The sequence below is a fragment of the Siniperca chuatsi genome, linkage group LG4, assembly GCF_020085105.1.
Source record: "Siniperca chuatsi isolate FFG_IHB_CAS linkage group LG4, ASM2008510v1, whole genome shotgun sequence".
Classification (NCBI taxonomy): Eukaryota; Metazoa; Chordata; class Actinopteri; order Centrarchiformes; family Sinipercidae; genus Siniperca; species Siniperca chuatsi.
The window spans coordinates 13,334,872-13,357,526 of NC_058045.1; the positions used below are offsets into that span (position 1 = coordinate 13,334,872).

Consider the following 22,655-nt stretch of genomic DNA (forward strand, 5'->3'; position numbering starts at 1 on the left):
TGTTTTTATTCATAATACCTTTATTACCTCACACAACGTCTTCTTGACTACTTTATTATGGCACTAAAGCTTGCAGACTTTCATGTAATTCCTAAGAGATTATCACTTTCATCTAAGTTTCTTGAACAGTAGGGGCTCTAAAAGTTAGTTGGATTAGTTTGGATTTCCATCTGTTGAAATAACTAATTTGACATTTGAATACAAATTTCAAATAACATAGTCTACAGTACATGGAGACCTATAAGAATAGGATCCTCTGATTATACATGTAGTTTTAATACACTTGTAATATAACTGACCTCTGCTATTTCTTCCTGGGCCTCCTCGCACTGGGCTTCTAGCAGAACCTCTTCCGTGGAGAACTCTCTCATTAAAAAGGGAGTGCAGGGTTCTCGGTCCTGTTCCTCCGAGTCTGTCGTCCAGGGCATGTTGACTCGCTCCTCATTGGGAGTGCCGCAGGCAGAGTCCAGATCCAGAGAGTTACCATCTGCACTCTCCAAAGGAGTACCCGGAGTATCTAATATCTGAGACATTCTATCTGCAGGAGCATTTTCTTTGATTGTTGGCGGAGTCCCTTTTTCAGATGATGACTTTCTCTGCTCAAATGATGTGGTCTTCTTTTCTGCATAAGAGTTCACTTGGTCTCCCAGTGAGTTTGCTCTGGCCAATGCTGCAGCAATTGTACCTGAAAGTGCTCTGTCTGCTGGGGTGTCTTCACCAGGGGTGTCTTCACCAGAGAGACTCTTTCTCTCTATAAGATCTGGTCTTGGTGAATTAACAAGTGCATTGGTAAAAATAGATCTTGGTGCAGGAACAGCGTCAAAAGTAAATTTAGGTACATTACCCTTGGCTCTTTTATCCACTTGTGCATACAAGCCTTCTCGGGTCACCTTGCTCTCTGAGCCTGAATTTATCGTATCATCAATTTCCTCATAAAGGGTCAGTGTCTCCACTGGTGCACTTACTCTATTCAAAGCAGTAGTTGTGGGATCTGTGGGAACTTTGAGTCTAGTTTCTGGGACTGAATCGCTCAGTTTGTCTGTGAAAAGTGGTCCGTCAGTGATCGAGCAACTTGCAACAGAATCAGTATCACTCACACCAGGGGAGATGCCAAAGAAGTTAACATCAGAGGCAGTGGACATCAAGGCATTCTCTGTAGAAAATGCTTCACCTGGCACAAACCTTAAGTCTGGTACAGAAATACTGCGCCGATGGGCCAGCTTCCTCCCCTGCTTAGCAAGAGCCTTCTTACCTGGCTTCTTCAGGTTGACCAACTTAGCTTTCCGACGCAAGTTCTCCAAGAAGGTCTTTTTCTTGACATCCATCTTGAGTGATACCTTTCAGAAAAATAACAATATGATATCAAGATCGTTTGTGTACGGACTAATACAATGGAGCTCGGTGTCCCATGTACAGTAGACTCAGTCCATGGAAATGATACAACTACAACAGCCAAATGTAAAATGCACAAGAGGTGGCCACTGATTATGGTTATAAACACATCTTCAAAAAATGTTGGCTATACTTAGTTTTGACCAAAAAACATAAAACCTCTGAATATATTTTCCTATTGTGTTCTACATTAGATTCCTGTCTGACAATTTGGCTCAAATATTTTATGAAGGCACAATTCAATCTATTGAGACTCTATTACTGTACAGAAGCTGGCAACATGCAGTAGGTCAAGATGTAGTAACACAGTGGCAGAAGTGCTTCAGAGGATTTGTCACCATACACAGATAATAGCAAAAACATCTCTATTGTTTGTCTGTCATCTGAATTAGTGTCACACCCAACTGTACCTACTTCTACCAATTTTCTGTCTACCTACTGTAATAAAACACAGAAAATGCCTACCTATAACCACATGTAAATCAGCCAAACCAAAAATAGGCGAAAGACTACATTATCAAAGAAAATTCTTACCATTAGTGCTTAGGCCTAATGTCTGATCTCACAAACATTTCTGAACAAATTACTTCACCTAAATGATTCTACATGGCATTATCTCCTGGATTATTCCAGTATTAACATCGTACTATACCTGTCCAGTCGACCTCTGCTGAACAGCTTCTTGAAGCCACACACTGAATCAGTCTTCACCGAGAGCAGCAACAAATTTCCAGAGGTAGCTCAACTATTCTAACTATGATGACAAAGAGGAAGTGTTTTGGGCAACACAACATGTAGTTAGTTAGTGCACTTTCCTACTTGAAGACAAGTGATTGGTGGAGAGGCTCAATGGGTGAAACTAGCCATACCAGTCTCACAAGGTGAGTTTCAACGACTATGAGAATGCCACAGTCAGGTGTTGAGTCTTGCCCAAGTCTTCTGTGATGGATGGAGATACATACAGTATGACTTATTTGAGTTATATGGGATCAGAAAAGAAACATTTGACTACAAATATTGAGTATATTAATAAACTGTAGCGAGAGACTACACACTGAAACTATGATGAAACAGTTGCTCTCAGTACAGCAGGTTGAACAGCCTGTTTATTGCGTGCCTGTCAGTCTGTTTATTGTTGATTTGAATATTTGACTATTTATTTGCATTTGTGAGGCTATTTGTCTGTTTTAAGACTTGCATGCATTAGACTTCCTCTAATTTGCGTCATATAGGTCCAAGTATTTGAAAAAAAAAAAACTTAATGCCATAATCTAGCCTAATTCTACAATACAACTGTTCTTCTTATCTGTTCAAAACAGTCCCAAAATACTGCTGATGGATTCCACAACATGACTGAGGCATATGAAATGTTGGCTATCTGTTCGTTGTATCTCATCCCTGATCTTCAGCACGGATCTGGCACTCGGTGGCTGCCTTGTCATACCAAACTCCATTTCTTTCACACAGCCCCATATTTGTTTACAGTGGAACATGGTTTAGCCTAAGCTCGTCAAAAGTGAGCATTTGTGTTTGCAAAGTATAAACTATAGCTTTCTGTCCACACATAGAAGCCAATGCAACAGACCCACTGGTGTTCAGTCTCTCTCTCCTTGTCTGTGCCTAACAGTGGAGACTATATGACAACAGATGTGTTTGAGTCTGGACTGAGCCTTGTTCAATATTTGCTGATGTCTTAAGGAGATCAGGCCCACATGAAAGAACCCTAACTTGGCTCCCAGTTGAAAGGCAGGGCTGGGCATCTGAACAGGGCAAGCCCCTGTGGCAGGTGGCCTGTCGCCCTTCTTCTCACACAACTCAAACAGCCCAAAACCCTGCTTAGTTACTCTACACATGCACGCTGGACCTGTTCCAGCCTGCAGCACAGCTGGTCTGATGGACAGGAAGCCAAGAACATGCACTTGGGGACAATATAGTGAGTGATGCACACGCAAGCCTTCACACTGAAAACAACCATAAGAGACTGAGGTTCTCAACTACACAGCTGACCTAAAACCTCTGTTTGTCTTGCTGTTCGATTGAATTTAGTTAAATGTTTTATTTATACACAAGAGTAGCCATACCACAATGGAGAAAATGCAAATACAGTCCAGCATTCAAAATTTAACTTGCGAACAACTGTAAGTAGTAAAATGTAGTTTTATACCACAAGTGAAAGTGCATCAACTTGGTTACTTTGTATAACTTTAACTTGCCATCGTTGCTGTTGGGGAGTTTCTACTATAGCAATGCATCATATTTTATGAGCATCTGTGATAACGTTAATGTTTTGGACTTAAAATCCCACTATATAGAAACTAACGACTGACGTCAGATAAATGGAGTGAAAAGTCATATTATTTCCCTTTAAAATGCAGTGGAGTGAAGAGTCTTGCCAAACGGAAATACTCACGTGCAAGTAACGTTAACGTCACAACTGTGAGTTACCTTATCGTTTTAAGTAACTGGTGATATTTCTCACCACTTATTTCAAGGCACATTTTACCATATTCATATTATATTACCAATCGTGAAAGTTTTGTTTTTGAAATTATGAAAGGTACCCTATACATATTAAAAACACACTTGAGCACCTGTGGATATTTAATCACATCTTTAAAATGTCCGAGAAACAGGTTCCACCAACGGTTAGCTAGGTACAAGCTTGGTTAGCTACCTGTTGTTTTAGGTTATGTTCTAATATTTCCAGTTGTTGTGACCTGTTAGCTTCAGTGATTTACCGGCTTACCTGTACCTCAGCCAATGTACCAACAGGCCTGCACCCTTCAGCACTGTGCAATGTATTGTATTACAGTGTCTCCTGCTGGCCATACTGTGGAAATACATGAGGTATATTTTCAGTACACTACATTTTAGAAGGAAATATTGTTCTTTTATCTGTTATCAGTTACTAATTAATTTGAAGATTCTGATTTTTCATTCAAAACATCTGATCAGTTCATAATGATACATTGTTATAGATGAAACTACCCAACCATAAACTGTATAAAGCAGTTAAAATTAGCCCCACCGTCACCAGCTACAACATTAAAAAGCTGCTTACATGTTAATGCAATTGTATAATAATCCAAAAATATAATGAAAACTCTTACTTTTTAAATTTTGAAGTAAGATTTAAAATGCAGGACTTTTGCTTGTAGTGAAATGTTTTTCCACTGTAGTATTACTTTTATTTAACTAAGGGATCTGAGTATTTCTCCCACCATGGCTGCCACACTGCACAGAGCCATTAATGCAGCATGTGTGAAATCCTTATAGTAAATTGAGCAGCACTCTTTTTTTAAATAAATATTTTGAATCTGGTGATTTCATTGAAATGAGTATGTCAGACAAATTTCTTACATAAAGTCAGTGAGATGAAGATTTTAACAGCATCTGTTCAGTTTGTATCACTGTGTGGTAGACAATGGCAGTGACCTCTGTGTACTAGCTGATGCATGCAGTCAATAAAATGCAATTTTGCAAAGATTAATAGACATTGAGTTCAGATTGAGCATACACTGAGGTGTTTAATAAAGTTGACAGTTTCTACTGTTTGGGACTTCACAGGAGAACAAATTCTATGTAAGAGTTGTTTACTTCATTTTGTACAGAATAAGAGAGATAACCTAAATTACACATTAAAAGCCAATATTTGTACTTTTGTGAAGAATACAAATTTTGTACAACAATATCTAGCATAGTATCTTAATTGTTTAATAAAAAGTTCACTTTAATATTTATTGTATGATGAAAATAAAATAACACATTCAAGGGAAATAAAATGTAGATTAACTTAAAATCTCTTTCGATTTTGAAACAAATAATTTCATTATTGGCAACAAAGTCCAGCTTGTGCCGCCAAACGGTCTGAGCATTCAAACCGAAAACAGCTTCTTTAGTTAAGTGAACTATCAACTACAAACACTTACCAAACACATAGTTCTGTTTATAAAAGCCATGAAGCAAAGCAGTGTACTGTTACACAGCAAAGTGAAGAAAGTCCTCTACAAAGGTTCATTGATTACCCTTTCCTTTCACATTCATCAGTTGAGCACAATTTGGACATAGACCACAAGAACAAAGTGTATCACAGTGCATTCACCGTGCATTTTCTTGTGCGAGTCTTTTCTGAGAAGAGGCAAGTCTGGTCAAGTTGGAGTGATATCTGCATTGTCTTTTTTTTTGTTGTTGTTACCGAGAGAAAATAAAAGAAAAATGGTTGAATTTTTCTTTGGGATAAGGCATTTCCTAACTGTGCATATAGAAACTACAAAATTCCCTGATATGTTATCGAGTGCTAAAGTATGTGCTCAACTACAAGGTGGTGCTGCCAAGACGGGCAGACAATTTTTGTTGTAGTCATTTATTATTGCTATTTTCACCAGCTGTATGAAACTGGATTACATTATGGATTGCTATATGTTATGTATGTCTACCTATGTATATGAATATGAAGAGATTGCCCCGGGGTATCCAAATCATTTAATAAAATGCATTATGTAACTTGTAGTCCAGCAACCTCCAGCTGTGGCACTTCAGGATAAGAGGCTTACAGTTAACCCTCAGATGCTCTTCTTCCTAATACTTTGTGGAGTAACCTATGACCTGTAATGACATCATATTCTGTATATGTCATGTGAAGTGGGGCTAAAACTGCATAGATCTTTATGGGTGTTTTTCTGAGAACTACCATATGGAGCTTGAAGATGGGGCGGAGAGAACAGAAACCTCAGAAACACACACAAGATATGTCCCGGCGAATGCAGAGCGATGCCTCTCTTGTACAGCAACCTTCTCATACAAATGTGTGCAATGCAGCAGTGAGATTGAAGTCAATGACATTGCGTTGTTGTTGTTCTTGTTATTATGAATCAGCTGCTGAATTATTTGCTTCTGTGATGATGGAGAAGAAAACAAATCACAGCCCCATTTTTTCCCCTTCTGTCTCCGCAACGTGTGATGATACAAGCGTCAGCCTCGTGTCGCAACACCTTCCATGTACATGACTTCAGCGCCTTCATATTTTCACTTTTCTGGCTCCTAAGGTTCCTAGGCCTATATAACTCTTACTAGTAACAGGGCATTGATATAAGATACAATTTCTAGGGCCAATTAAGGAAACACAAGTATTTTTGTACATAATTATGACTGACATTTCCAGTAGACTGCGATATTTACAACCACATATGAGCACAGGCATGATCAGTTTTGTGTGAAGGTCAGCAGCCACTTCTGCCATGTTTATGTCTTCTGCTTTAATTCTATGAATCAATAACAGGATAGTGGAAAGGGCTTGAGAGATGGCATGTCTTTCAGTTGAGCTACATGCAATAACAATAGATTATTCTTCAGTGTAGTGCTGGGACCTTGGGTTTGAATGTTGGCAGTGTATTCAGCAGCTGCTGGTATACAACTAATACAAGCTAACACAATAGGAGGGAAGAAACCCTTTTTCCCCTAGCCTTGTGATCATACTTCACAAATGTGAAAATAGTGGAACTTCAACCTCGCAGCATTGTTATTACAATGTCTTCAGGACAATCAGTCACCACTAATAAAGAGAGAAAAAAAACTAATTGAACATCTGGAACTAAAACACATGGGAGGTTATGTTGATCATTCAATTTGGAAGAGATTACTGTAAAATTAACAAAATAGCAAATATTGACCAGTAAATGATGTACTTTTTAAGGGTCTACTCCTGTAAACTTGGCTGTAATCCACAAAAATATACTTTTCTTGAAAACGGTGATCGCACAGTACATTCAGTATGTACTCACACCCTGGTGGTATATATTAAAGTCGTTATTTACACAACAAAAGAGAATGTTGGCTCAAATTTTCAATTATACAAACAGAACAGCAAATGTTCATGGCTTTAGAATATTGATTCAAAATCTGGTTTACATGACTTTACACTGTTTGCCATAAAGCACAATAAAAAATAAAACTACGATGAAAGAAATGGTGCATTTGAGTGAATTGTTAGGAAACCGTAGCAACTGTACAAAACAACACAAAAGAACAGCTTTGGCTTATATTACTGATGAACTGTTACACAAATGTGAACATGTTGATTTTCTCACCAGTTCAACTGGACAGGTTTGCATTATCTTAATTGCACATTTAAATATCCTACTCTTTTAAATTATAAAATGAATCATATGTCATTATTGCAATAAATTCTGTTGCTATTTTGTTTTTATCTCCAACAGTATTGTTTCATTTATTCACTAAAGTAGTCTCGACTGTTGCAATTATTTACTGTGTGATCAAAATTCCTGTATAGTATTAATTAACTCCATGTTGTCTGTATCTCCTGATTGACTGAATCAATAACTTAGAAGAGGCCACTTGAGATAAAGGTCTTGTATGGTTACAGCATGATTTTAAAAGATAGTTCTTGCAGTGAACATCATATGTAAGGGTCCTCAGCCTGAAAGCAACACAACTTTCTCCGATTGTTTGCAACTTGCGAGCACAGCAATACAGCAACTACATGTAAGTGTCTGACTAGACCAGTGACTACAATAACCTACCGCCTAATGTTAAACAATTTTCTTTGAAAATCTTTCTTCTGCAAACGACATCTGAATTGCACCAAGTACCTGATGCCACCTGCTTGTGCATATAATTCAGTCCAGCTAACTGAGATTTTTTTTAATCTTACTGGATCAGCTTGAGAATTTACTTTAGATATGTCCTGACACGTCTTATAACATTTGCCAGTCAGTCTTACAAATTGAAATGGAGTTGAATAATAGTATCATAACGACCGCTCTAAGGACCCTTGCTCTTTCTTTGATCTCCATGTCTAACCCCTCCCTCTCTCTGACTGGCTGGTGACTGGAGGCTTGATCGGGGCTCTTTATGTCACCCATGTGTCCATGCGCAAGCGCTTGACCGAGGGGCTCTCCCTGTCCTCAGAGCCAGCAGGGGGTCTGCCCAGCCCCAGCGGGGAGTGGAAGTCTGGCCGGTGGTCCTCACGATCGCTGCCATCATAAGAGCTACAGGAGGAGCTGAGGCTGTCGGCAGGTGAACGTCCCAGAACTTCCTGTCGGCTGGACCCTTGATGCGGCTGCTGAGGAGGGAAGCCAGAGGGGGTGACACGCTCCCGTGGCGGCGAAATGGGCTCGGACTTGATGTTTATGCTCTGGCTGGTGTTGATGGAGAGGTTGGAGCCCTGAGGTAGGTGACCTCCACCACTGCAGAGGAGATAAGCATGACATTTTGTGTTCAGTCTAAAAATGAGGCAACAAATATGAGGTAAAATGTGAAAAGCCATGAATATGTGGATGTGTGATTCAGCATGATATCACAGAGCATAGTGGTTGTTGCTTTTATGTGAGGGCGTCTGGAGAGTGTGCCTTTGTTTGGGAAGTGTGTTACTCACACCAAAGAATTAAGAGCTGCCTGGCCCAGTTGATGCTGTTGCCATGCCGACATGGAGCCCAGTGAGAGCCCAGGAGAGCTGAAGCCCTGTAGGGAAGAGATCTCTGCACTGCTCAGGGAGAACTCTGTAAAAACAAAAGCAGCCACACACAGTGAGAACTCACTCACATTTCAGCTAACACTGTGTGCCACTGAGAAAAGAGCAGGAACCAACAGCGTGTAGTACAAACAGTCAACGCTGAGGCGGTTCGTTTCAGTCTGACGGGAGAGCAAGACCAGACTCACCAGCAGGGTTGTAGGAGGTGGGCATGCCTGAATAGACCAAGCCCTGTGGGGGTAAGCTGGGGGTAGTGACAGACACTACTGGAGTGGCCAGCTGCTGGGTGGACTGGGAGCTGCTTATCCTCTGGATGTTCTGCAAAACACAAAAAACAGCATAGAAAATGCATAAGTCTAAAATACAGCACTCTAAAAACCCCACACTCTATAAGTTTTAAGTTGGTGTTTACTATACGTACAAATTGTGGTCAGGGATTTGAATGTAATAATAAAAGCTGCCACTAGGTGGCGGTGTAGCTTCATGGCAGTCAATATTATGATCTTTCTGATTCATCACTGACTGTATGTTTTGACAAATATGTCAAAAAAAGGATTAAAAAATGAAAAAATACTCAATAAGTGATGTTGTGGTTCTTAACTGGGATTTTCTAACATTTATCCAGATATAGTTCATTAAATATATAGTATGTGTATGTATAAAACAAAGCAGATTTACTTGTAAATTTATCCCACACTGAAATGGTTACTGTGGGCTTAAAAATAATTAGGTAGATTTCAGTAACCACAACTAATAATACATTTCTTCCATCAATTTTAAGTGGACAACTGACAGATATAGTCAGTGCAGAAATCACAAGAACTGACATGCAGCTGCAGGCACAACTAATTATTAATCAGACTTACTACAATCTGCTTAATGAGTTTCACTTTGTTAGCCATGAAAAAGAACAATGTTATAGGGAAAGTGCAGGTGAGGAACAGCCCCCTTCAACAGCATCTATTGCCCACACATTCGTGTGGTGCGAGAAATCAAAGTGAGTGTAGTGATCCGTTTTATAATCAAATAAACAACTCTAAACTGAGAGGGTGCAAAAGGATAATATAAATGACACATTTCAATTCCCAGAGTGACGTACAGTAAAGCCCCAGTGGTTTTTAGTGCAGTGACTGGCATGCAGTCCACACAAACACACCTACACAGCATGGTGTGGTCATGCAGCAAACTACATTGTGAGCTACAAATGCACACACCCCAGCTACACTAATCAAACGCAGACACGGTTAAGAACAATACTATAACAAATCCTCACAATATAATGTAACAAACATATGTGCAGCTGCCAGCGGTTACGTTTAAAGCAGCATTGCATCATAATCTAGTTGATGGCTTCCTTGCATTGTTCCAACACTCTCCAGCCAGATGACTTCACCAAACACCAAGTGTCTCACAGAATGATTTCATTTAAGATGATGTAATCTTCTCTTCCTTAGAAAAAATATGAATTATTTATATTTTTACCCAGCACTTTAATTCTAAAACTTTTCAGATTGTGACAAAAAAAAAAAAAATTAACATTAATTTGCACTCTATCTCTCTCTCTCTCTCTCTCTCTCTCTCTCTCTCTCTCTCTCACACACTCTCTCTCACTCACACACACACACACACACACACACACACACACACTCTCTCATGGCTGTATATGACTAACGTTGACGTGTTGGGAATGGAGGAGCCAATTTAACAGGCTGAGGCAATTTTCACAGGCCAAACCCAAAAAACATGCAGTGACAAAACATTTTTTTTAAATGTATTATTGCTGGCAGCTCTGAGAGCCAATCTCCGGTTTGAGCACTGCCTTTTAGTCTATCATGTGTGATTACCGGAAGCATGTTCACATTTCAGCCATTTGCCCAGGCATTTGTCAAAACTCACCAAATCCATTTCCTCCTCCTCCGACTGCCCTCAACAGAAGAAAAGAAGAGAGGCAAAGTTACAGAAAAGAAGCAGAGCGACTATAAATCACTCTGGAAAATAGTGCCAGCTATCTAGATTTTACAGTAAAAGGGACAATAAGAAATATAAAAGTGTGGATGACTTCTGCAGTCGTTGTAAAATCACACTCATTTTATGTCTATAGTCTGTTGTTATACTCATGAACTGTTTTATCCAAAGCATAGGCACCCAATTAACTTATTTTAACTTTTTTTAACATTCAAGTACGTGGCCACAATCTTCCAACAATTTGTGGATGTGACTTTCTGTAGCTATAGGTTGTTGGGCTACTAAGCTGTAATCTTGTAAATGATGAAGAGGAAGCAGTCAAATCCTGGACAAAAGTCAGTGAAGTTAAGAACAGAGAGTACAGTAAGGCTGCGGAATTGTTCTGGATATGGACTAGTACTCATCTGATTCTAAACACTGCAATCATCAGAAATTACATACGAAGTTTCTTTACTGGTACCAACAATGACCGCATAGTGCTGTGTATTTCAGATCCTCCTTGTGAAGAGGAACCAGAAGCCCATCTTCCATCTTTTCTGTGCTGTGGGACATACTGCGACCAGGCCAGGGCTGTCTTAATACCCGCACTCAATCAATAGCGGCAGGAAGACACGACAAGGGCGACAAGATATTATCTGGCTCACACCCTGGGCCCCTGATTAAGTCTTCATCTACACTCTGTCACACTGAGATGTGATTAATTTAATACCATTATGGCCTAATGACAGGCTGTCTGCAGACCTGCCACAGCCAGCACCCTCCACAGCCTCTTCCATTCTAAAATGCTCCGTTGACTCAGACAGAACAGAACCGACCTCCCGCCACTGCCTAACCTGTTTCAGACCTCTTACAGCACAACCTGTCCTGCTCTCCCAATTCCACATGCTGACATGGTAACACACAGTTGTTTAAACACTGCTCCAGGCTAGTTGAGGCTCAGAAAAGGAGGAGCACCCACAGTAACCCAAGGTTTATTTACCAAACACAATAATTTTCCTGGACTGGCTCCTGTTGCTGACAACACCAGCAACAAGCAAAGTTGGAAATAGTATATTTGCTGGCCGGTGCCTGAAATTCCTCCACTTATAGTCTTTTTGAATGATGATTTATGACCAAGACAGGGTAGTTTAGCCTCAGGTGTTCACTGTGGTCGGACAGCTCTGCACCTTCATTATTATATTAGAGAAAGCCTATCATTTAAATGTGAATAATTGAGGGGGAGTTATGACACCTGGGCTGCCGATTCTTGGCTCAGTCCACATTTTAATGGAGGTGATCTAAGAAGAACGCAGCACAAGAGGAACACTGCTCAGATGGGGACTGCACACTGTGAGTGAGTCCCACTTGGCAGATAAACATAGTCCTTGGTGAGGTGACAACCTCACTAACACAGCATTTTACATTGATGTGATAACATCAAAAACATTTGTGGTAAAATCCCACAAAACACTGCTATGAAAGTCTAGATTAAGACACTGAACAAAGCTCTGGTCTGCCCTGCAGCAGAGATACTTAAAGGTGCTTTAGCTGGTGATACTTGTGTGTGGTGGTGTGCTCTGTACTCACCAGTGGGGGCATCATCCCTTTGCTAGATGGAGGGATAACAACCCTTAGGTCTGGCTTGCGGCTTCCCATTCCCATGTTCCCTCCAGGGGGTGGTGGAGACTTGGTGGGCATGACTTTACCCAGGCCATTGCCGCTGGGTGTGCTGAGGACGCCCGGAGAGCCCCTGGGGTTAACAAAACCGTTCCCTGCAGAGGAACACAGCGACAGAAACACATCATCAAACCACAGACTGTGACTGACAACACTCCCAGTCATCAAGCAAACCTCTCGCACAGTGTTGTTTTCCTGCTGCAGCATGCAGCGTTAAGTGTTTCCAACCCTCTGGGAAGTTTTAATAGACTTGGATAATTATCCTGCACATTTACAAAAATAAAACGTCCATTTCAAAATTGATGAGCCTTTTATTTTTATTGTGAATGATTACATCAAAGTCAATTCTTTCTCATCTTGGGATGAGGAGCAGTTCACTGACAAATGTACTGTGACTGCTTAAAAGAAATAGCTGAAGCCATTACAGTTGAATAAAAAACAATAAAAGATCTCTAGATGTTGTTTTTACACTGCACACACAAACCATAGCAAAGTGCTAGACTCTCCCTTCAACATTCACACCCTGATGTGCATGGTCATTAGTCATTTCCTTTTTCAAAAAGTGAGTATGAGTCCCCACCAACTTTCAGGAACTCCCACCCTCCTCACTCCCACTCTATCACTGGACAACTATTCCATGCAAAGGGTGAATATTATCAGTGGGTGTGGACAGATTACTTAAATTCAATAAGAAATTCTCGCTCTACTTTTCATCACATGAACTTATTACAAACTTACAGGAACAGTCTGTAACACATACAGTATATGTTTGCGTAGAGTCATAGTAAAGTTTTCAGATACTCTACTTTATTGTATAACATACTGTAATACGGTATGTACCCTAAAATAATACACAATATATCTCAGAAATACCAGCACCAAGAAAAAGTGCTTCTATGTGCTATTAGTATATTTGTGACTTAGCTCACAAATATAAGAATTAAAATAAATCAATAAAATAATTCATTCTTAGAAATTAACTGCTGCATTTAAAAAAAATACAGGTTTCAGAAAAACATTAATTCTTCCTGGTTTTGTCAAACTACAGTGCAGGGTTTTTTTTTCAATTGTAAGATACTGAATGACTCATCTGAACAAGGTCTGCAGTGGGATTCTGCAGATTCCACACAATTCCACTCTAATTAAAAAGGAGCAGTGAAGTGTTGTGAAAAAAATGAACCAAACAAAAGTAATATTTCAAGTCCACTTGAATTTTAAATGGAATTTACTTTACGTAAGTCTAAGTAAAAACTATACTGCTACAATATAAATATATATGTTGAAATCATGAAAACAAGGGGAAGAAAGAATCAATGGTATCTAGCACTGCATCAACAGATCAGTAACACTTCAACAAGTTGCTGACTTTTCCATTGTGGTCAGTGTATCCCAGTGAAACACAAAGTGTGCGCACAATGAGTAGCCTCTTGGGTAGGAACATAATGGAACAATAGCCCCTCTGACTACAGATAAGGACAGCAACAATTCACGGTCAAATAAACAGTTATGAAGCTGACAATAGTATCACACAGCTGAATCAACAGTATATACAAGCAGCTATCGCCATCAGCTCTGGCTTTGATCATACAAGACTTGGCTGCTGCAAGAAAACAATGTTTACAGAATTAGCAGAGTAAATGTCCAAGGCCCTAAAAATAGCAAACCTGATTAAAAGCACTGAAGATGTCATTGAGTGGGAATGAGATGTTAATAGATGCAAACAGAATTGCATGTAAAGGAATGGGTTGCAGTGTGGCAATATGGCAAGAAAAAAAGCTTTCTGATAAAAAAAAAAAATAAAAATCAGTGAGCTGTGATATTTTAGCTTAACAGAGAGTTTGTTAATTTTATTTCCGTTTCATGCCAATCATTTGGCCCATCCCACATGGGATTACTAGACACCACTCTATATCATACATCAAAAATATAACAAGACACCTTCAGGAAACACATAAACATAACTAAAAGAAAATAATTAATTATAACATTATATGTATATATACCTTCAAATAACATATATTGTAATGAAAAATTGAATAAATTGTGCACTGAAGACAGAAATGCTATAAACCTGAAGTAAATCCTGATTCATCGATGTAGCCAATCAAATACACCTGTGTCTGTAGCCTACCTGCATTTCTCACGGTCCTTTATTGTGTTTTTTTGTAAAACCTTTTTACCTATAATAGAACCAAGAATAATTAACTTTTTAAATGTTCCTAAATCTCCTGTGCCCCTATGTCTAAAGTTTACACAGCATTAATCCACCGAATTTCATTGTGCCCAAGGTTGATGTTGTTGTAATGTTATAAAATAAATGGTGCTTGTTTTGCATTATGCAACATGACTGAAACAGGAATGTAGTCACACTTTATCTATAAACATTTCAGTCATTTTCTTTGTTCACTTCTATTCCAACATATGCCGGGCTGATAACAGTACAACACGCTGGACACAAGACAGACAGACAGGCATTCAGTGCTGTATTAACTGGCTAATTTAGACTTGGATTAACCCACCTTACTTACATATCTTTGGAATGTGCCTCTGATTATGACTTCAGATGTCTGATGATGAGTAAATCCCTCACTTCTTTCAAATAATTGCCAAGAAGGGAACACATGTCTGAACAAGTACTTAAATCACAACGTTCATTCTGAGCCAAGGTAACAGCCACAAGTTAAGACCCAGCCTTTCAGCAGGGACATTTCAGTGGGCTTTTCTGATGTCTACCTTCATTCCATATTCAGACTTCTCTAACGGACTTGTTGTGCAAATAAATCCTCTCTGGCTGAAACCTGTGCATGTTGAAAGCTGTATGGTTTCAGTTCATTGTCCTGAATTATTAACACGGTCTGGGAAGGGGCATTACATAAGGCCTTGCGTTTATAACTTAAACATTCAGTTTTCATTTTAAGTTCAGGGAAAGAAAACACAGTGATTTATTGTGCCCAACATCCCATGTGCGTCAGGTTCAGGCAAAATAGAAAATGTCTTGATGAGGAGAAATGATAGATGTGAATCAAGGCCTCCAAAAACAGTTTTCTAATAATAGATGCCATGCACAGTCCTATTGTGTCTCAGAAAACCAAGACCAGACAGGATGTGCAGAGGGTGATTTGTTAAGACTAAAAGCAGATGGCAACCAGGTAAATAATTGTTCTTGCCCCCCCCACTATTTTCCTACATGTTTCACAATCAATTAACCCTGGCATGAAGAAATCAAAAGCTACAATAAATATCTTTATGAAAGTAAAATTAGCACCAACCCAAACGTGATGCACCTACAGTACTATTTATTGAAGGGATGTGTATAGCTTGCAGACATATTGCATAAGAGGAAGCATGCTCTTAAATCCTCCCTATTAACTACAATGTTCCTTCTTGATGCTCACCAGTCAAGGACCAGAGCTTGTAATTAGGTGTAATTGTATGAGTTGTTGAGAGGAAAGATCTATTATAGAACTGCACACCGGAGTAACAGTATAAAGTAAAATGAGACTTAAAGAGATGGGGTTATTTGAAGGCGTAGTAGCTGTAGAGCCATTATCTGAACCAAAGACTAGACAAGAACAACAAAGGATGGCTTATTTTAGAAAGAACAACTGAAATTTGTTTGCTAAAGAAATCTCGTCAATAACGTTCACTGTCACATCAACATATGTGTGCTTGCAAGTGAGGCAATTTTCACTATCAGCTAATAAGTAAATAATAACTCATCCAGATCCTGCAGTTAAAACAGCTGCTCATCACCAACAAGAACCCAGAGGTTTTGTGGGAAAAAAAAAAAAAAAAAAATATATATATATATATATATATATATATATATATATATATATATATATATATATTCTTCCCAATACACGCACGTAATCTTCTCTCTGTGGTGACACCATCGAACAGGAGAGAAGATATCACACGGCACATCTTCCATCTGGCCACTTTGAAAGGCTTTGGCTGTGGTCATAGCTGCTACTTGTGAAAAATCAGAGCTATGTCAGGAATGGTCATCTGACAGCAGGGCTGGAGAGGTTTCTCCTCCCTGTAGTCTCTGCTGTTCTACACATGGTACAAACAACAGCTGCAACATGCGCACACTGTGCCAAACACTGACACCCCCTGGCAGAGGATCCTAACTCTCCCCCGACCTGGTACCACACCCCAAACTTAAGACTTACCCGGCACTCTCTTGAAAATGCTGACTGTAAACCAATCCGAGGTGGTCTTTATACTTTCTAATCAATACCTAACCAAATATCCCATTGTAAGCCTATATCGTTATGGCCACAAGCTAACACCATACTGCATTTAGTCAGAAATACTATATGGAGTACATCAAGCTAAGTGTCAAGGAAAGAGTTTAACTCCACCTGCCTCCGCCTCTCACACAGCACATTGCAGCCATGACAGACTGTCCGGTCATTGTGTACTGAGGACTTAGTGGGATGTCATGGCCTGAATACCTACAGGGTTATGCTGGTCTAGGCATCTTACAGACCCTCTTCAGCCTTATAAGGGCTGCCAGAGTAGCAGGGGGGAAACAGATGCACCTGTCAATAGAGTGAAGGAAACAGGAGGAGGGAGGGCCACATAGAGGTGACAAGTTTAAAGGAAACGCTGCATTTATTTACCTGCCAAAGTCAGTTGGACAGCTATTGCCTCACCTGGTTACCCAGGTTGGTTTCAAGCAGAAAACACTACACTGTGTGAATCCTGCTGAGCCATTTCCCATCTCTCAAACATGCATTTAACAAGCATATCATACATTTCCTCTGTTGAGAGGAGCAACACATGTATTCCCTTTGCATGCAGTGAAAATATGGTCGGGCAAAGGCACTATCAGTCAACGATAGTGACAACTGCCTTGAACCAATCACAGATGGATACGCAACTATCCAGCTCGCGTGCTAAGCAGGAGGCCTATTGGGCAGAGCTACAGAGAGCTAATGAATCTCTCCGGGAGGACTTACCCGCTGGGCTGGAGCCCACACCACTTGGCACTGAAAGGTCTGTGGTATCCAGCATGCCACCTAATGAGATGCACAGAGTGATATAATTAACCATCTGCATCCTTCTGCAAGCTAGCAGAGCATGTGATGGAGATGCCAGACCAGACATGAAAATGTCATGTAGATCAATCTTCATAGCACACGAAAGGGAGGCATGTGTTTCCACCAGTGCCCTCATTGTGCGGAAATTTCCAATATATGATTAAAGAGAGCAACATCAAGCTGTGTTCAGTATGGTGTTTGTTATGTTTATAAAGTTGGAGATGGTGAATGCAGCATTCCACTATGTGGACACACCTGCAACAAGCAATTATGCATTTTTTTGAAAATCAGGTATCTATTGGAGCCTCTGTGAATGCTTTCAAGAGATACATTTAAATCAAAGGACAATGCTAGTTTGCCACATGAGGTTGGACATTTTTTTGGCTTTTGAAATATGGAGATCCAATATAAATAATAAAAAAGAAAAAAAAAACAATAGAGACCTTGCAGCAATAATCAGGAAAGAGGAGTTACTGTGAAAAACAACCATTAAGTAAACCCCCTGTGAACGGGTAGGTGTCAGCCGATTCTGATATGTGGTTAAATTTGAATGAGGCATTTCACACCTTGTTGCATGTTCTTCTATCGTATGCAGTGAAGCTGAATCTTGCAAAAGCCATCTGGACTAACTGAGACAGACCGGTCGTCCAAGTACTAGTGTAGACTGACATCATTTTCCACAATGCTGATACAGTAAAAGGTGTGATGATGAGCATTTCAGAGGGTGTGAAAAAAATATATATCACGCTAACACCCGATAAAGGGTGTTAGTATGACATGACTGCTTGACCACATTCCCCCTACATCCAATGACAACTTGAAAAAAACATATAAAACATATAAACTGTATATGTATTAGAGACAAAAAAAAAAACTTAAGTTATTGTAAAGGTATAGTTTCACACTTTAGGAAATACACTTACGCTTATTTACTTTCTTGCAGAGAGTTAGGTGAGAAGAAACCAAATCCATGTCTATGCGCTAAGTAAGAAGCTCGCCAAGAGGCGAATAGCGTTGGCTCAAAGAAAGGGGAACCAGCTAGCCTGGCTCCATCCAAAGTTCAAAAATCTGCCCAGCAACACCTCTAAAGTGTTGTGGTTTTATGGAGGGGTTACGTGAAGTTGCCAGGAAACCAGCAAATGCTGGGTGCACAGATGAACTGTTCATCAAAAAAATAGTTAAAAGCAGTACAGTATTTAACTCTCTCAAACCCCATAGATTATTATTTTTAAGTAAAATGTGTTCATTAATGAGCTTTGAAGGAGTTAGTAGTTGTTGTTTTTTAGCATCGTAGAAAACCAGGCTAGCTGTTTCCCCCTAATTCTAGTTTTTATGCTAAGCTAGGCTAATAAAGTTTTCACCAGAACTCTCAAATTATTCTTCCAATATTCATGTTATCAGAATAATTTGAAATATGCTATAATCACATACAAATTATACACAAAAGGGATCTGGATCATCCTCAGTACACTACTTCTACGAATTGACTGGGGTTGTTGTCCACTAACCTGCACTGCCTAAACTGGTGGGCCTCTGGGGGCCTCCACTTGAGCCCACGTTCCTGTGCAGAGAGGCCTGTGGAGGGGACAGCATCCCACTGTCACTCAGAGAGGTTGTGGCTGCTGCCAGGGCCTGGCTGCCCAGATTCCCTCCTGGCTGGTACATGGCATTAGGATTGGATACAGGCACTGCCACATGCATTGAGAAGTTCTGCTGAGGCAATGCTGTGGGCTACATGAGGGAGACAAACACACATATATTTACACACAAACGCATTCAAAATCCAGGGTCTGATGATGAGTCTGATGTGTCAGTGGTTGTCATGGCATCAACAGAGAGCAACCCTTGAGGGTTTGATTTACCAAACTAATAACTTCACAAAATAATCAGGCAGAGCACACTACATAACTGCAAAACATAATATACTGTGCATTTTAAACTCAGCAGTTGCTTTCTAACAGAATATTATAATAAACATTTCTGCCCGACATCTAAGGGCTAATGAGTGACACCATATAACCATCAAAAAAGTTTATTCTCATTAGCATCATACATACAGAATACATACAAATCTTCAGTGCTACCGTAACACACAGAAAACACAGAAAACCAAAATCCAAAAACATGCATTCAGGTGATCACTTTGGCATTGCAGCAGTCAGCACTACAGATGTACTTTTGCCTTTTGAAACACCACTGGGTAATGTGTTTCTCAGCACAGCAGAGAGGGGTAGAGCGGATTCACAACTACAAGAATCATGACTCACTTGCATTTACCAACAAAGTGCTGACTGTGCAAAGCGTCAGTGAGAATGACAGGTGTCAGTGAGAACGTTTCATCATAGCATTATCTGGTGAGCCAGTCGGGTGTTATCATTAGTTTGTTAATGGCAAAGTGATGCTCTTCATGTCAGGAACATAGAGAAAATGACTGCTTAGTAAGCACTATGTTCTTGCACAATTGTAATATTGTCACGCATGATAAGATCACAAAAGATTTGTGATATTTTAGAGGGTGAGCCAGTGTGGTACTTGATGAAGGAGAGGGAAAATACTAAATGATAGTACAGTGTTAGTGTGCTCTGGGAACCTCTGACTGCTAGAACTGTTCAGGAGTAAGGATTTTATGCTATAATGCACTGAGAGAGAGGTAATAGAAAGATTTGAAAGGAGAAATTGTAAACATTACATTACATCTATTTTGTTTATTTGTTTTTTATTACATTATGAGATGAAAATCAGGTTTGAGATAGAAAAAACCCAACCTTAAATAGAGAACCTGCAGATCTGTATGATAAACACTCACAATATGTAAGTATTTACTGTACATTCCCGATGTGTTTAAACAGCAACTGCTGTTTGATTTATGATAACATGACCATGATACTAGGGTGCAATCTTTCCAGCAGAAGCATGCAACATTTCACCTGTTCACATGAAATGTGATCTTATCAGGGTGTGCCAAAATATCAGTTGCAGAACAAATCAACCTAAGAAACAAATGCACACCCAGTGAAGGGGGCATTAATCTGAAGCTACAGTAGTTCTGAAAGAAGTTGACAGAGGTTCTGGGGGGGGGGGGGGTTAACAAAAAAGAGGAAAAAGTTAAATGAAAAAAGAGTGAAAATCCTTTGTGCCACAAAGCCAAGCAAAGACGTTGCAATTACAGTACTTACGATTTTATGATTTCTCATCATATTATCAAACTCCTCATTAATTTTTTTATACTTTTCTTCTGTGTGAGGAGTGAGGACATATGAGGCATCAGGGTCCGGGCTATCACAACCTCTGTGTTCTTTCTTGTTTAGCGCCTGTAGTGAACATCAACATAAAGACAGGAATCAACAAAAAACAGCAGGAGACAAAGGAAGTACTTACACCACAGCGCTTGTACATTAAATCACTCTCTTCGCTTAGTTTGCCGAAATGGTCGTCCATGAGGGGGCTGTGCCCAAAACAGTCTTCAGGATCAGGACTAGCACAGTCATTATGGCCTTTGTTTCTCAATTTCTGAAATGAAATTGCACAGTTGAAAAGAAACAGTATACAAGATGTGGCTCTGTGTTTTTGCTGCTTATATACATTTCTACCAGAAAAATTAAAATCAAACAAAAATCAAACAATCTACTGTATGTTTCTCTTGTTGCAGTACAACATGAACAGCTGCTGCACCAATGCTAGGCTAAACTGTAGTTCAATACAGGGCTCTGTACCAACGAGAAACTGAAATGTCACTCTATATCCTTTCACCCTTCATAAGTGTTCAGAGAAACACAATATTGTCCTCCTCCCTTTCCTCTCTTTCTCTCTCCTTCTTGACCCCACTGCCTCCATCCCTCTCAGTCTTCTTCCTTCTCTTGCCACAAGTGTGTGTTTGCATTTTTCATTATATTTCAGTTATCATAAGCCACCCAGCTGGAAGAACCCCCTGCATAAGAACATCCTACAGCAGAGCACTTTAAGACTGTCCCAGGCTGTAATTCAGTATGGTTGTCACTCGTGGGATCTTATCAAAGTTAATGCATGTGGGGAATAAAATGGATTATCAAATGTGGTCAAAGATGCTTATTTGAGCATGAAATTGAGCAATTATTGTTAAAGCAAAGAGCTCATAAGTACATAGGGTGGTGTGTTGTGGTGTTATAAAGAACCTATTCTAACTTCAGGGGAAAAAACATATCATACAACTTAAATATATGCAACGCTGTGCTCTTTTGCTCACTTTCATACAGGCTGTTCTCTGCTCCTCATTACAGCTCTGAATAGCGGTGTTAACAAGACTTGCCGACAGCATGTGACAGCTTGTGATATCAAGGCAGTGTACATCAAAACATGATTTATGTGTGGTTCTCAAGGTTCCTCTATCAGGCTGCTGCAGGTCCACAGCAGCGCCCTGCCCTGTCTGTGGGCTGCCTTGGAGGCCTCGTGTTTACAGGAAGGTCACTGACTCCTGTGGATGCAGGGGTCAGAATGTGAGGCAGAGGAGAGGAACCTACACACACTAATAAGACCTTACTCTTTGTCTCTATGGAAAAAGTGTGTGTGTGTGTGTGTGTGTGTGTGTGTGTGTGTGTGTGTGTGTGTGTGTGTGTGTGTGAGAGACAGAGAGAGAGAGAAACAGAAACTATATGAGTAGGAGTGTGTGGTGTATATTTGCAATGTCTGTGCGTTGTGTTGGGTGTGAGCGTGTGTGTGTGTGTGTGTGTGTGTGTGTGTGTGTGTGGTGAGGAGGAGGGAGGGGGGCATTTCAACAGCTGCTACATCCTCTGACAGCAATGTGACAGTACTTTTAGGTCTGTGCAGACAATGTGGCTAACCCAGCGCTGCTCACCACAACCTCAGTGCAAGTTACATTTCCTAAAACCTGTGCCATGGCTTTATGAGACCCCTGCATAATATCATTGCTCATTGAGACCAGATGATGCTAAAACCCTCACTGCTCACTCCATGTCCATGCATTCACATGCACACACTTTCTGAGGGATATACACGTTTGGGTACAACGTGTTAATCTACATTGTACAGACAGAAATGAAACGCTGTGCGCAGCTTAGACAAAAATAAGGAAGTTCAGAAAAGCACCCACATCTCTTCAAACATAA

General features: G+C 40.0%; 2 protein-coding genes across 20 annotated transcripts in view; both read right to left on the minus strand.

Annotated features, from left to right (window-relative positions):
- Positions 1–4,224, minus strand: part of mctp2a (multiple C2 domains, transmembrane 2a) — a 34,383-nt gene extending 30,159 nt beyond the window's left edge. For 4 of the 5 annotated variants that reach the window (XM_044193921.1, XM_044193922.1, XM_044193923.1 and 1 more), the window contains exons 1-2: positions 2,045–2,152; positions 300–1,337 (exon numbers count right to left, since the gene is read on the minus strand). In XM_044193921.1, coding sequence (XP_044049856.1) covers positions 300–1,325 — 1,026 coding nt within the window. In that variant the 5' untranslated portion in view covers positions 1,326–1,337; positions 2,045–2,152. Of the gene's footprint in view, positions 1–299; positions 1,338–2,044; positions 2,153–4,138 lie in introns of those variants that run through there. The other variant, XM_044193920.1, reaches the window with a different exon arrangement.
- Positions 4,225–4,899: 675 nt separating this feature from the next.
- The window catches only part of mef2aa (myocyte enhancer factor 2aa), a 63,030-nt gene continuing 45,274 nt past the window's right edge, over positions 4,900–22,655 (minus strand). For 4 of the 15 annotated variants that reach the window (XM_044194030.1, XM_044194029.1, XM_044194035.1 and 1 more), the window contains 9 exons: positions 20,932–21,063; positions 20,730–20,864; positions 19,062–19,284; positions 17,473–17,532; positions 12,413–12,597; positions 10,778–10,801; positions 9,070–9,199; positions 8,786–8,909; positions 4,900–8,597 (listed from right to left, as the gene is read on the minus strand). In XM_044194030.1, the coding sequence (XP_044049965.1) occupies positions 8,261–8,597; positions 8,786–8,909; positions 9,070–9,199; positions 10,778–10,801; positions 12,413–12,597; positions 17,473–17,532; positions 19,062–19,284; positions 20,730–20,864; positions 20,932–21,063 (1,350 nt within the window). In that variant the 3' untranslated portion in view covers positions 4,900–8,260. The remainder of the gene's footprint in view (positions 8,598–8,785; positions 8,910–9,069; positions 9,200–10,777; positions 10,802–12,412; positions 12,598–17,472; positions 17,533–19,061; positions 19,285–20,729; positions 20,865–20,931; positions 21,064–22,655) is intronic. The other 11 variants (XM_044194037.1, XM_044194038.1, XM_044194033.1 and 8 more) reach the window with 11 other exon arrangements.